A 14,696-nucleotide genomic window follows, 5' to 3' on the forward strand; every position below is an offset into this window, starting at 1 on the left:
TAATGTAACCGAGTAGTTGCATTTTAAATGTGGACAGCAGACCCAGTTGCTACTACAAAAATAGTAGCTAAAAAATTGCTAGAAATTACACATGGAAATTCAAGTTGCAATAAAAAAGGCTTGCACTGTATTTTTTTATAACATGGTGGGAATAGTTTATGTGGAATAACAGGGTTTACCATTGAGACAATTTAAAGACTTAAAGGAACAATAGAGGGAAATGCAGTGACACATGAAACAAACTGATCACCCAACAGCATTAAATAAATGCAAATGTCATAATCAGAAAAAGCAGATCTTTAGACTATGATGTTTGTTTAACAAATCCTGTGTGATTCAGGAAGAGCTTCTAAGAGCTTACAGGTGGAAGCAGATATGGTGAAAGTTTTGAAGGCTGAAATATCCAGCTTAGTTCTCCCAACATTTACTTTATTTTTCTGTTCTCATTTTTCATATTGTTTCATGAATTCATTAATCTCTAGATATTTTTTTCCAGTTATATAATTTCTCTTCCCTGTTGTTCCACAGTTAAGTTTTGAAGTTTGAAGATAATGGCTGCACAAGTAATTACTTGTGTGCACACAAATTGCTAACAGGAATTAGGTCAGCTGGAATGTGGTCTTTAATTGTGATACTCTGTGCATTTTTTGGATCACAAGTTCCAAACCCACACTTCCCAAAGACAAAAGAGTCATGGGCAAGAGGAAAAGTGGGGCAGTAGGGCAGATGCCACTAATAGAGATAAACAATAGGAGAATGCAACACACTCAGCATAGACTGTGCTTACAGCAAAATAGATCATTTTCCCATCTTCTGGAAAAGGATGAATTTGTGTGGATTTGACTTGGTTTCTCTTTGACTACATTGCTTAGACTGCACCTTATCTGATTTCTGCTTTTATTGGCAAACTTAATTTTCACAGGGAAATTGTGTTAGTGTATTCATTCTCTAATTGGTTTTGCCTCATTGCTTATATTTGTATTTCTTTGTTTTAGGAGGTTAACTTTTAAGAAACCCAGTTGAAACTGGGCTTTTTTCCCTGTTCAGTATTTTTCTAACTCTGTGGCAAGCTTTCTATTAAATTAACGTGGGATCAAATCCAGAAGTACTTCTTTAGGTAAACTTCACACTAAGTTCACCAAAGATTTTTACTTGAAAGAAGACTAAGTAGATTAGGATCAGGTCCCTGCCTCACTGTTCAATTTCATGTCCAGAATGTCAGTTCTGTTACCTTTTTACTGGCAGTCTCCTGACAAGTAGTGTTGAGATTCTGTGGATTAATGACTCAATTCAGAGAACAAAGCTTGTTACTATGAAGAAAACATATAGACTCACATTTTCCAGATTATTTAAAGTTTGTTGTTGCTAATCTGAAACACTGCAAAAAGTTGGATTAAATGAAACAGGCTGCAAGAGTCTAAAACAGCATTCATGTTTTCATGTTTCAGACGAGTATCGTAAATTGTGCTCAGTAGCTGTTGCGCTGCCAGCAAGACCTGACCTTCCTCCGGCCCGTCCTGACATCATCCCTCCACCACACATTCCTGGAGTTTACCCTCCTCCACATCCAGAAATCATCTATCCATCTCGGGCTCCACCAATTCATCGTAAGAGAGAAAGAAATAAGCTCTCCTTGCACCATGTGCATTTAGCTTCTTTACAAACACGCATTTCTCAGGAGCTCCCTTCAGCTCTTGGTGTCTTTTACTTACTTTATGTGCACATGGAGGCTCTGGATACCCTTTTAATCAGAGCCTGCCTACCATGTACCTTATGGCAAGGTTTCAAAAATTACATTCTCATTGTCTGTACTGTGGCTCATGTATTGTAGTTACATTACTGTTATTTTAAGGCTGTTGTGAGCTTTGCTGCATGTCAGCACTGCAGAGTATGAATAGCTCTTTGACTAGGTTGTGAAAGATGTTTACATTAAAGAGCTTGTCTGAGAGAAAGCAACTTCTTTCAAGTTGTTTTCCTCATTTGCACTTGGCCAGGTAGGAAAGGTACTGATCAAAATACTACTCTGTTGGATACTGAGATTGACCTAGTGCACAGAAAGAACTATTTTAGTGCTACACATGGATGGGTTAGTTTTCCCTAAAGTAAGAAGAAAGCCACAGCAGACTACCAGTATAGAGAAACATACTAATATAATATAGTCCTTTATCTGTCTTTGCTCAGAGAATTTACTACGTGCTCCTGTAGTCTGGAGCAGGCATGTGCCACCAGAAATCATTTGGCATAGCGACATATTCTTTTGCAAGTAAACATAAGCTGATTCTGCCTGTGCTCTGTGTATGTGCAAGCAGTCTCTGCTTGCGCTGGCACCAGCTGAAACTATTTAGTCTTGGTTCAGCACCAAGCTGAGCTAATAAGCCTAAGAGGCAAAGTATTTTAGCTCAGGCTGACACTGCAGTGACGTAGCTGCACAGCTTCTGGTCAGCTGGTAGCAGGGACAGAGCCAGCTCATGCCTGCCTGCCAAAGACAGTATAGGCATATTCCCAGGGTTATCCCTGCCCTCCTCACTGCTATCTGGGAAAGTGAGAATTATGAACCAGTCTGCCTACTCTTTGCTACTCCAGGCTTTTAGTAGAGTCCCTGCAGTGCCACACACCCACTTTACCTCTAGGTATGAGCAGACATGGTCCTCTTCGGCAGGACAAGAGATGAAAACAGAACCAGACTTGCCTCAATGGAAATTTCTGTGGTTGTTAGCTGTTTTCAAACAAATCTCTAAGAGTAAAAGTGCCATATTCTGCCTCCCATTTCACTATGTAATTCACATTACAATGGAAGGTAAATGTTGATTTTTTAATGGAAAATCCTGCTCAAGTTGTAGATTATCAGAAACTATTATGATGAACTATTAAAATATTTTTCCAACTGCGGTTATTTCAGCGATCTTGCCGGTGAACTTAACTGACTATTGCCAAACATTCCGACATCTCTGCCGTAATGGACGTTGTATTCCCACTCCTGGGAGCTACCGCTGCGAGTGCAACAAAGGATTCCAACTGCATGGTAGAGAGGAATGCCTTGGTATGTGGTTTTCTGCTGTAAATCACAGAGGGGAATTTCACTTTAGAGGAAAAAACATTCTTCTCCACACAATGTAATAACTGAGTTCTTAAATAAAAGAGCCCCGCCTCCAAAAATACCCCAGTAAAGAGACCTTGAAGAACTGATTGATTTCAATGGCAAACTTATTTTTACAATAATTTTGCCTTTAAAACAATATTTAACAAATCTTGTAACAAAATTATATAAGGATTTCTTATTTAACTAACCCATGACTACAATGTGTTAGTTATTGAAAATTATCTCTTTAAAGTGATATGAGCTTTTTGAGTATGCAATGACCTATTGTTAAAACAAAAACATAAGCTCAGGCTTAGTAAGATTTACAAATCTTCTTTAAGCTCATGAGTAGTATCTTGAGTTAGGCTCTTGAGACCTTTAAGTTTGGAGCTCACCAAGAGCCCAACAATAGAAGCAAGAGTTAACTGTCTCTTACAGGCAAGATTTTGGTTCTGTCAAAATCTTCAGTGGAGTTGGAAATGTGGAGATGCGGGATTAAGGCCTCTACCTCTCATACACACAATTTCTTACTGAAAATTCATTTTTCCTAGCTCCTGTTTACCCTGAAACATGGGATCTTTATTTTGGGATCTCAGCGATGTCCTTTTTTCTTACGGATTGAAGGGTGCTATTTCTCCAAGTACAAAATGATGAAATACCCCTGCAGGCAAAAATAACTTTCAGCCAGTGTGGTAATAAAACTGTATTGTCTGTATTCCACAGATATTGATGAATGTGAAAGGAATCCATGCATTGGTGGAGACTGTGTGAACACCCAAGGATCCTATGTCTGCCAGTGTCGTATTGGGTATCAGAGCACAGCGACCAGAACAGAGTGCCGAGGTAACGGGCATAGAGCCACATCTGCTATTGTCTACATATCAGGAGGGAAAATAGTTTTCAAGGAAAATTTAACAGATGGGTCAAATATGAGATTTGAAAAAAAAAAATAAAAATTCAGATATGTCAGCAAAAAAATGACCTGTTGGAGCTGGCAGTTCACAGACTGGGTTACAAGAAAAGGCATTTTGTCTTGTGCTAAAAGGATCTTGGCACAAGATCCTTTGGCTTTGAAATAGAAGAGATATATTTTCTTGTTTGGTTTTTGTTTGTTTGTTTGTTTTTTAAATATTAAGACATTGTTTTATTTTGCTGCTTGAAGATCTCAAGGACAATTAAACATTCCTTCTTTGGAGAAACCCTCTGTGTATAAAAGACTAAGGAAGTTGGAGGAAAGATAAAACTTCCAGTGGGTAAATATAAAGTTACACTGCCCATGTGTTGTCTCTGCTCACTGCCAGAGAAAGAGCTAAACATAAACTACAGCAATGAAAACTTAGGTATGGAAAAGTAGTGAGTGGAGCGCTGGGAAAGTTAAGATGGGGAAGCTTCAGAGTTCTCATTATAGTTATTTTCAAGATCTGATTTGACTGTAGTCCTGATGGTTTTCATCCTGTCTTCCTATGGGAGTGGGACCACATAACTCCTCAGGGGTCAACCAACCCTCTGTCAGGGTTTTGTCACACCCAAATTAGGGTAGGGATTCAACTGGATGGATGTAGTCTTTTATAATTAAGGCACAATGAGAGATTTCTGGCAGAAGAATACGTAATTGCTTTGATATTCCATAAGAAATGAACTATCTAAATGAAACAGGATGTTTGAATGCTCAGAGTCACAGCTAGTCTCGTTTTTTGCTTCTTGCACTGCATGCAGGGTGCAGAGCATGCACTCAGTCTGAAGCAGAAAGTTTCTAAAGAGCCAGAAGAAAGTTACCTGTATTAGTGTGCATTCCTTTCCTTCCTTTTGTGAATCACAAAGGTGTTTTTGGTACAGAAGCTTGCTCTCCAGTCCAGAACATGCAGAGCCAAGCACCACTGCTGCATGTTGCTGGGGAGTATTTGACCTAATTGCTGCCAAGCAGCTGTGTTGTGGAAGCATCTTCATAGTTCAGCTGACTGGTGGTGAGGGAGTGCTGAAGGGGAGTCTCAGCCGTGATGAATTTACTCATGAGTCATTTTTGTCACACGCTTTTAATTTGACTGATTCATTACACAAACACATGGTTGTCAGAAGCCCAGTAGCTTAATGGCATTTAAGTGTGGTCACTTAGCAGTTCCCTTGCAGTCTATGGGAGCTGCTTTTGCTTGACAGCCGGAGCAGAAAATGCTGAAATATGCAAAACCTTGGTTTTCTAAAGGAATTTTTAGGACCAATGTAGGGAAAAGAAAAAGGCTAGTGGGGTGCATTTGGCAAAATGTACACATAGCACTGGTGCCTGTCAAAATCAGCATTTGCTGTAGAATTGCTACACATGACTATTTTGGATGTTGAGATTTTTTTTTTGCATGTACAAATGTGTCAGTGCTGATGTGCTTTTGGAAATGTATTCCTTACATCTGCTCTTGAAAAATGAAGTCTCCATAATGACCAGATGTTTATCTATTCCTTGCTCTGAGGTTCCAGAGGAGGATTTTTTTCTGCATGATGACTGATTGGTGACTAAACATTGCAGTCTGTGTTGCAAGCTACTGATTCATCCATTCTTAGGATCCCTTATAACTCTAGTAGGAGCTTGGCTGAATTAATATCTTAATTGGAGACATAGGTGAATAAAATCACATTGTGATTAATGATCTGAACAAAAAATGCTTCTCAATTGCAGAAGATAGGACATGAAATGGACCTCAAAAAAAGGTGAAATTTTATGATTATTAGCTATGAATATGTGCTTTAATATCTACGTGCTTACTATAATCTGCCCAACATTTCTGATGAGAGGAGGTCAGGTCTTACAGGGAGATTACAAAAATATTTGATATTTCATTGAGAGATGGAGCTTTGATTTTTTGCAAGTTTCTCTGAGGAGAAAAAAATGGTGATGTTATTTCATTTGAAAATTGGAAATATGTCAGACTAGTGGTGGGACTCTGATCAGCAGTGTGTATGTAAAGAGCAATGAGATTCAGTATTAATTTTCAACACATTTAAATGGCACCAGGTGCATAAAAATACAGAGCCTAACGAGCTCTAAAAATTAAAAGGCCTTGAGATGCTGTGACATTTCTGCCTGTCCTGAGGAGGAAAGCTGGTGGAGTAGCTGAAGCTAGACACTAGTGCAATCAAGGGCCAGAAAAGTGAGATGAGAAGGGACTGAGCAGAGAGGAAACTGAAATTTGTGCATTGCTGCTTGATGATGCTTGTTTATCAAATGAGGTTTATCAAGCCTGTACACACTTTTGGTAGAGGACTGCAAGCTGCTGCTGCTGTGAGTGGTCACTGAGCTGCTCATGCCTCTGCTGGCCAGGTTGCTTGCTTGCAAAACAGTGATTTTAAGGAATTTCTTAGACTCTTCACAGAATGACCATGCAGCTGAGAAGAAAAGTGTAGGTACCCAATTTCAAGAGGCATCAACTCCCTTTGCCTAAGTGTCTAGAGAGCAGGGGCATTTGGGAGGGAACCCTGTGCTCCACTTCCCAAACACCCCCAGGGTATTTGGGAAGCACAGGTCCATGATTGGCAGGTCTGCATGGGCTGGTTGTGATCTCTGTGAGCAGAGTCCCCTGTGTGCAGGAATCTCTGGGAGATGGTCCAGGCCTTGATGGAGAATACTGAGCAATCTGAAAAATGTCTAGACAGTCTGTCTCAGCATCTCCTCTCCCTTCCTTTGGAGGAGAGGGAGAGCTGCCAGCCTTGTGTGATATCACTCTTCAGGTCCTCCAAAGCACTTGCCAAGCACCTCCTGCAGAGAGAGGGGAATGAGAATCTGATGTTTCAAACACAAAGTAAGCAGGATAAATTATTCTGAGGTGGGAAAATGTTGAACTTTCCCATTATCCTACAAAGCAGCATCAAAAGACAAGGTTTCCCCCATCTGTCCTTAAGTAGTTAGGTACTGTTAAGTTAAAGTTCAGTAAAAATATTTTAATGATGAGCAAAAATGAAAGAAAACTGGAAAAATTGTGATTCTTCTTTGAGAAAGCTGCAGGGTAATGTTCACTGAAAATCTTTTACAGCAACATGAAATTTCAAGCTAACAAACATTTTCCAGTCCCATAATGTTCAGTTGTGGAAATCAAAATAAATCATTTTTCAGGTGAAGGCAGTTTCCATGTAGGTTTAAAACCTAGGGGAAGGGCAAATGGGAAAAGTTACACCGAAGTATAATAAAGAATCCCTCAAAATATTATTTGTCTTTCTGGTTGACTTTCAGACATCGATGAATGCTTACAGAATGGTCGTATCTGTAATAATGGACGATGCATAAATACAGATGGCAGTTTTCACTGTGTGTGTAATGCTGGCTTTCAAGTGGCAGTTGATGGGAAAAACTGTGAAGGTAGGACTTTTCTGAAGTTATTCCATATCAGTAATTACAGTTGCAAGAGGTTATTCACATCAATGAAAAAGAAAAAGGATCCCTGGTGGGGGGAAGGGAAGGAACAAGGAGTCAGATATCCAAATACCTTTTGCTGTATCTGGGAGGGCAAGTAAAATGTATTTTGCAGCCAGTTCTGTAGCCTTGGCTTGGCAATCCTCAACAGGATGTCTGTCCAGCAGGAGAAATAGCACATACCACTATCACAAAATGCAATTTCTTTGATGGGAGTGGTACATTTTAAAACATAGCACAAGTCACATGCTGCCTGATTTTACTGTGTGTTTAACAGCATGCTTTATGGGATCTTACTGAGTGACTAGCAATGTGGTTTATGTAGATGCAGGCTGGTCTGACCTATAAAAATTGTTTTAACAAAAATTTGTAAACATAATAGATGTGTTCCTACCTCCCAGACCTTTATTTAAGGGGAAAAAAAGAAGAATGTTCTTTATCATGCTTCCCAAGGTCCTTGGGAGGGTTCCCAATGATCTATTCATACGTTAAAAGAATTTCAAGCACTGTTCTTAGAAACATTTTTGGCAGAATATTATCTCAGTGATTCAGCTCAAAGACTTAATGCCAAAATTCTTGGTTGGGATAGATACACAATTTTTTTTTTTTTTTTAAATCATAAATTATTTTTGTCTGACTTAGCCTGTAAGTAAAAAGAAAACACACTATGTCTAGAAGTGTAATTTCAGTCCAAGACAGCTGCAATATTAAGGAAAATAGCATGATTCTGAATATATTGTAATGTCATTATGATCCAGTGATTTTATGTGCTAGTAGTGATTCTGTTAATCCTTGGTAGAGACAGACATTTTAAGACTCTATTTTTCCTGACTCTTTTTTAGATACAGTTTAGCACCATAAGCTGCTTTTAAAATACTGTATTATGGAAGTACATTGACTAAATATATTTGGAAATTAGACTATTCAGGAAAAAACTCTCTATTCTGATTTCTTCCTTTCCCACCAAATACCATGTGCTAATAGTAATAAAAACCAGGACATCGGCAGTCTGGTAAAACATTTTTAATTCCATTGCATGTGCTGCCAGAATGTCTGTTGCATCCACTTATGAAACAGTTTCATCTCTGGCATTGTAATGCATTGAGTTGTATGCACACACATTAATCAGTAAAGACCACGGCATTGTGCCATACCTTAATGTAACTGTGTGTAGTTCTTTAGATGAAACTGGTAAATACTACTGATTTTTTTGGATGTAACATCCAAAACAGATTTCATCTGTGCCAGGACAAAGTAAAGACAGAGGATATAAAAGCTTACTCAAATCAAGCACAGAATTCTCTGTACTTGCCCTTTTTTTTTTTTCTTTCCCTTTTTGTGAGTAACTGTGCAGGGCTCAGAATAACAGTATCTGAGACCGCCACCTTTTCCTATTTGAATCCTCCATGATATCCCATTAGGTCAGAGGATGAATAATGCTTTTATGAAGCTCTAATTAGTAAGTACCCTTATGTATGGTCTGTCATGCTGAATGCAGAAAAGTGGCAAATTTCATTTTAAATGGAAGTTGAGGATGGCTGTGCCCACGGAATTCATGTTTGAGCATAGTGCTGGGAATTCTCCCATACCATGAATTTTAGACTTGTCCAGTGGAGATTACAAAAGTTTTCACTCCAAACCCAAATGTTCACTCCTTTCCCTTCAGGTCTTCTCAGTAATATAAAATTATATTTACATTCCAAACAGGAAGCTGCTTCTAACGTAGCTACTATTTAAATTAAGATTATAAACCCTCTTTAATTACATCCTTTCTCACTTTTTGATGGCATTTACCAACTGGAAGTTCTTAAGCTGTCCAGTTTCTGATCTGCTTTTTGTTCTCTTTTCTTTTTTCGGATTCATTCCTTTTATGTTAATGATTCATTATGAAAAATGGAGTCATTGCTTTGACACATCTTCTAGGACAGGGTAGTATGTCCTATCATATGTTTGTGATTATCATTGTAGCTCCAACAACTAAGAAAAAAAAATTAAGGTTTATCTTTTGGATATAACCAGTAAGAGTTCTTACGCTTTAACATTATGAGCATTATGTCTGTTGTGTACATTTTCAGATATGGATGAATGCAGCATCAGGAACATTTGCCTCAATGGGATGTGCATCAATGAAGATGGCAGTTTTAAATGCATTTGTAAGCCAGGGTTCCAGTTAGCATCTGATGGACGCTATTGCACGGGTAAGCACAAAAAGTGATGGGTTCCCAAAACTTGTGAGTGCTCTCTCTCTGGGAAACTTCAAGCATAACCTCATTTCCTTACAGTGATTCTTGGGAATACTGGGCAGAGTTTTCAGCAGATAGGCTTTTTTAATCAGCTGGAATTATTTGTCATTGTGCAAGACAGTACTCAGTCATCTCCACATTATTGAGCAACCACCCCAACCAGCCAGTGGGAAATATTCTTTCAACAAGGACTGCATAATCTGACCTAGTTAAACTCCAGGTATTTTTTTAATATGGTGTCTTCTGCAGGTTGGTTCCAGTATATTTCACATTTTTTGTTTGGCCTTTGAAAGTATGGCTGCTGTCTCTTGGCAGAATTCAGATGCTTTTTGTGCAGTGTTGGCAGATTTTGTGATGCAGATTTTTTTCCTCTTTGCCTTTGGACAAGCTGTTGTGGAGGTGTTGTTTGCTTGCCTTTAACACCGACAAACTCTTGTGTGCTGTAGCCTTATTTTTGCTGCACGTGATGTTTTTTGTTGACTAATTGGGCTGTGCAGTGAGGGCAGTCATTGCATGGCTAGAGGATTGTGGGTGGAAATATGCAGTAAATCGAATAGGTGGCAGGAAGATTATAAATGGATGTATGCAATGACTTTGCAGGTGGTTCCACTCAACAAGGTGGACTTTGTGCAGCCGTATTGGCCTTGGGGTTTTTTATACAAGAAGCAGTTAATATGACTAGTGATTCTGAATATATTGTTTATATCATAACATTAATACATAGAGTTTTATAAAGGGATTTAGCTGTTAGATGATTATTTGATGTTACTAATATGCATTCCTTTGGTTGTTCGTAGGTTGTTTATGTTACCATTGGTTATTTAGCTACTTGTCTGCAAGAAATGTATGATTTTAAGAAACTTTCCCAACTGGTGTTGATAGAGGTTTGCTTGAAGGATATTTTAGGGAAACCCTCCCTGTCAAGGCTTAGGCTCTGGCCAAACTTTGGTCCTGGCTGGTCGGGAAATATGCCAACAGACCCAGGTGTTTCTGCACTAAAAAAGTTACCAAGTCATTTTGACTTGTTGATTTGGTCTTATAAAAGCTGGCCCCTGTTTCTGAGGTCAACTTGGAAACTTTTCCTGGGAAAGGTCCTTCAGGTTCTCACTGTGAAATGAGCTCCCCAGTGATTGCAGACTCTGGGTGATGGTAAAGTATTTAGGCCTTTGATGATGTATTACCTTGCTTATTTTTGCTCGGTGTGCACTTTTTGTTTTATTAGATATATGTTTTACTGTTCATAGTCAGAGAAGTGCATGTTATCAAAAAATAAAAAAGGGGGAGTATGGCTCCTCAAGAACATTTAGATAATGCAATATTTACACTAAATTTTTTGAATGCAGATCATAAATTTTGGTCCCTGGTAGAGTGATACTGCTCTGAAGATTTTTGTGTGCAGAACCAATTTCCAAAAGTTTTATTTTGGGATCAACAATTGGGTGTGCAATGGTGAGGCCCAGCTGATGTACTAACCTAAGGGAGAAGGTACACATGTGTTCTATCACCAGCAGGTTCAAAGTGGTCATCTGCTCATCTGGAAAAACTTTTGCCTCTGAGACAAAGCCCAGTGAGAGGAAAAATGATCTAATCACCATCCAGCCCTTGTGGCCAAAGCAGGAGCAGGGTAGGGTTGCCAGGAGCATGGCTGTGCCTGAAAGCTTGTAGAGGCAGCCTGCCAATAGAGGCCTTGTGTCTCACTGCACTCACCATCATATTGTTGTGCTCCTGCTGACCTTCTGCAGTTATTCCCTGCTCCATGCTTCCAGAAAGACATTCAGTAATGTCAAAGTCAGCATTTCCAGCTGATGGACTCCCTCTTGCCTGAACAGCACGGCCCCCAAGCTCTGGCCATAGGAACTTTGGAACAGTAGCCATTTATTTCCAAATGCAGAAAAAGCAACTCTCTTCCAGGGGACATTGAACACAGTCTTTTTGTTTTCCTATGCTGTGGGTCTCTGTCAGTGGCATAGTTGTCTTTGGTGAGGTTTTATTGATTAAACAAAGAAGGGGGAGATGTGGGAGATAAGAAATCCTGTTCACTTCTGGTGAGGAACAAAAAGCACTCTGGGAAAGGTTCAGCTAACAGCGAGGTAAGAAACAGGTTTTATAACCAGAGAACAGGTTGCATGGCTGGTGGGTGGTCACCTCGTGCACGGAGCAGTGATTGGTTGGCAAGATGCGTGGACACCACGTCATCAGAGAGCTGGTTGGGTAAAAGGACACGTGAACAGGCACACCACAGTGGCAGGCAGCCATTGTGTGCCTGTTTGGGTGAAGTTTAGAGCATAAAAAAGCTTGGTTTTTTGCAATAAGTGATCTTTGGAGCAAGCAAGAAGGAGGTCTGTGTGTCTTTGTTTGCCATTGCTATGAAACTCTAAGGTCATGCCCAAGCATGCCCAATGTGCAGGGAGAATATGCACAAATTGACATTTCTGCAGCAAATTTGTTCCCTGCATGAGCAATTTTGATAGGGAATTGAACGTGTTTTTTTGCCAAACAAAGGAATGGAAGAGAGCAAATCATTGCTTCTATAACTGTCTCTTGATGCACTCTAAGCTGAGTTTTCAGCTGTTAAGAAGGGCTTCTAACCCAAAGATGGGGATAATGTAATTAACATTTAGTTCCATAAAATTGGAATTTAAGTATAAGTGCAGGGCATATGCTTGGCTGTCTGGTAAAAAATTCCACTTAGACTTTCTGAAATAACATGCCAAAAAAGAATGTTACACCGCAGTCTTGTATATTCCCCAAAATACAAGACATGCTAAATTTATTCACCATTAGCTTCTTTCAGTGATGATTTGCTTGATTTTTCAGAAACACTTATATCAGGCATGCAGAAGTTTGAGGCATTTTTGTTCCATACGTTGTTTCATCTTTTAGATCAAACATGAATTCCCCAAATTAAAAGCCATTGCAAGGCAATTGAAAATGGTAGCTTAGTAGTCTGAGTAGATTTTTCCTGCTTAAAATTAGAGGACTTTGTGTACCCAACTACCACTACTAATCAAGCTAAGCAGAAAAGGCAAAACTCATTGAACATGGAAAATTAATATATTGCTTGGTTTTCCAGAACCAGGTTGAGTATATTTTAAGTTGTCCAAATGGTGACTTTTACCACAGAAGACAGCGGAGCAGTCTCAAAGTTAGAAATTTGGACTTTATTCCTGTGGATGAATTTGATTTACTCTGTAGAGTCTCAGGCCTGGTAAAAGCAGAGGCTTTTTGCCCAACTTTACAGGAACCAGGTTTTCAGCTGACTTGCACCATTTTAAGTGACCCACTTTACCTTTAAAAAATTCTATAGTGGTATTTCTAACACATTTGTGAATCAGTACAAAAGAAAATAGATGGCATGTTTCACCCTTTACTAGCTTACAAAATCTTTTTTTAAAAATGAACTACAGGAAACGGGAAAGAAGTAATTTTGCCTTTCTGTTTCTAGAAATAACTTTGAAAAAGGAAAGCTTTTTTTCTTTTTTTTGCTTGTAGGAGAATCTGTCATAGGAGTTCAGTGGTGTTTACCAAAATAACTGTCTACACTATTAAATGGTATGGGCTCATTTTGAATCCCAACTCTGTTTTTACCTGCGCTGGGTAAGGACTAAATTTAAAGCGGAAAAAACATTTAAGATTTGTCTGAAACAGAACAAAAGATCGCAGGATGAAGTAAAAATTATTTGAGCCCATGTACTTAAATATAGCTTTTATTTCAAAATGCAGTTTGAAAAAGGAATCTTGGATCATACAAGCTGTTTTTAATGCCAAGCAACACAAACTAAGTAAAACACAGAGGTGTTTCACTCTCAATTTGCCCTTTTAAGGTCAGAAAAAAGGAAATTGTCACACACACTGTCTCTTGTATATAGTATGGAGAATTATTATGAAGTGATTATTTTATAAAGGTTACGCATACTTCCAAGCAATATATATAGCACTCCTTTATCATTTCTAAAATGATAGTATGCTCTCTGCATCTAGAGAATGATCTTACTATTAGCAGGATACACTGCCTGTATAGATTTTTTACTAATTTAACATCTCTTTGTGATAGTTCAATATAATGAAGTTTCCTTTCTGTATTTCATTGCTATGGGCCTTATTGTCCAATATGCCATTGTTGGGCAAAGGTGGTGGCTTGTGCCGGGCAATTGCTCGGGGCTCAAATCATTAATGAATTCCTTTCAAGGCTGGAGTGCAGTCTGTTCATTGAAAGTTTATAAAATGAGCTGTGATGAGCATCCAATAGGAAAACCCAATTGTCATGCAGATCACCAGAGATACAGGGACTGCAGGCTGGGCTGACTGGGGAGATTCAGATGTACAGCAGGAGGAAAGGAAATTCTTTGGTGGCCCTGTGAAGGCACCTTGTGGGGGGGTGAAAGATTCAATTTGCTATCTCGTCTGATTTCTTACAGCATGAACTGTTAATATGAAAAGGGAATGTCCTATTATATACTACACAAATCTTTTGTCATAGCAGCTACATTTTCCTCCTTCCTTCAATTATGATTTCGCCTGAATGACCCTTAAATCAGAACATGTACCTCTTGGGAACAAGTTACGAAAATGTAGTCCCTTTCATTCTCCAAGGAGAGCAAAATCTTTTTGTTCTATTTATTTCTCCTCAATTTTGCATTTTCTTATTCTATTTCAAAGAATGAATTCATCATTATTCCTCACAAAATCTTTACTTGAACTACTTTCCATTTACCCTTGATATTCTTCTGTAGGATATATTGAAAATAAGCTGCACAAATGCAAGTTTCAGCCAGGCATCAAACACTATGTAGTTTAACTTCTAATAAAGCTCATTCTGTTCTCCAACAGACATCAATGAGTGTGAGACAGATGGAATATGCATGAACGGGCGCTGTGTGAACACTGATGGCTCTTTCAGATGTGAATGCTTCCCTGGCCTTGCAGTAGGACTGGATGGACGTGTCTGTGTTGGTAAGACAAACTTAATAGAGTTACAGTT

General features: G+C 38.9%; 1 protein-coding gene across 1 annotated transcript in view; it reads left to right on the top strand.

The window, feature by feature from the left end:
* Window positions 1-14,696, top strand: part of FBN1 (fibrillin 1) — a 144,047-nt gene that overhangs the window by 65,545 nt on the left and 63,806 nt on the right. The window contains exons 11-16 of the mRNA XM_058846938.1: window positions 1,449-1,607; window positions 2,900-3,040; window positions 3,803-3,922; window positions 7,293-7,418; window positions 9,548-9,670; window positions 14,546-14,668. Coding sequence (XP_058702921.1) covers window positions 1,449-1,607; window positions 2,900-3,040; window positions 3,803-3,922; window positions 7,293-7,418; window positions 9,548-9,670; window positions 14,546-14,668 — 792 coding nt within the window. The remainder of the gene's footprint in view (window positions 1-1,448; window positions 1,608-2,899; window positions 3,041-3,802; window positions 3,923-7,292; window positions 7,419-9,547; window positions 9,671-14,545; window positions 14,669-14,696) is intronic.

This window comes from Poecile atricapillus, chromosome 11 (genome assembly GCF_030490865.1).
Source record: "Poecile atricapillus isolate bPoeAtr1 chromosome 11, bPoeAtr1.hap1, whole genome shotgun sequence".
Classification (NCBI taxonomy): domain Eukaryota; kingdom Metazoa; phylum Chordata; class Aves; order Passeriformes; family Paridae; genus Poecile; species Poecile atricapillus.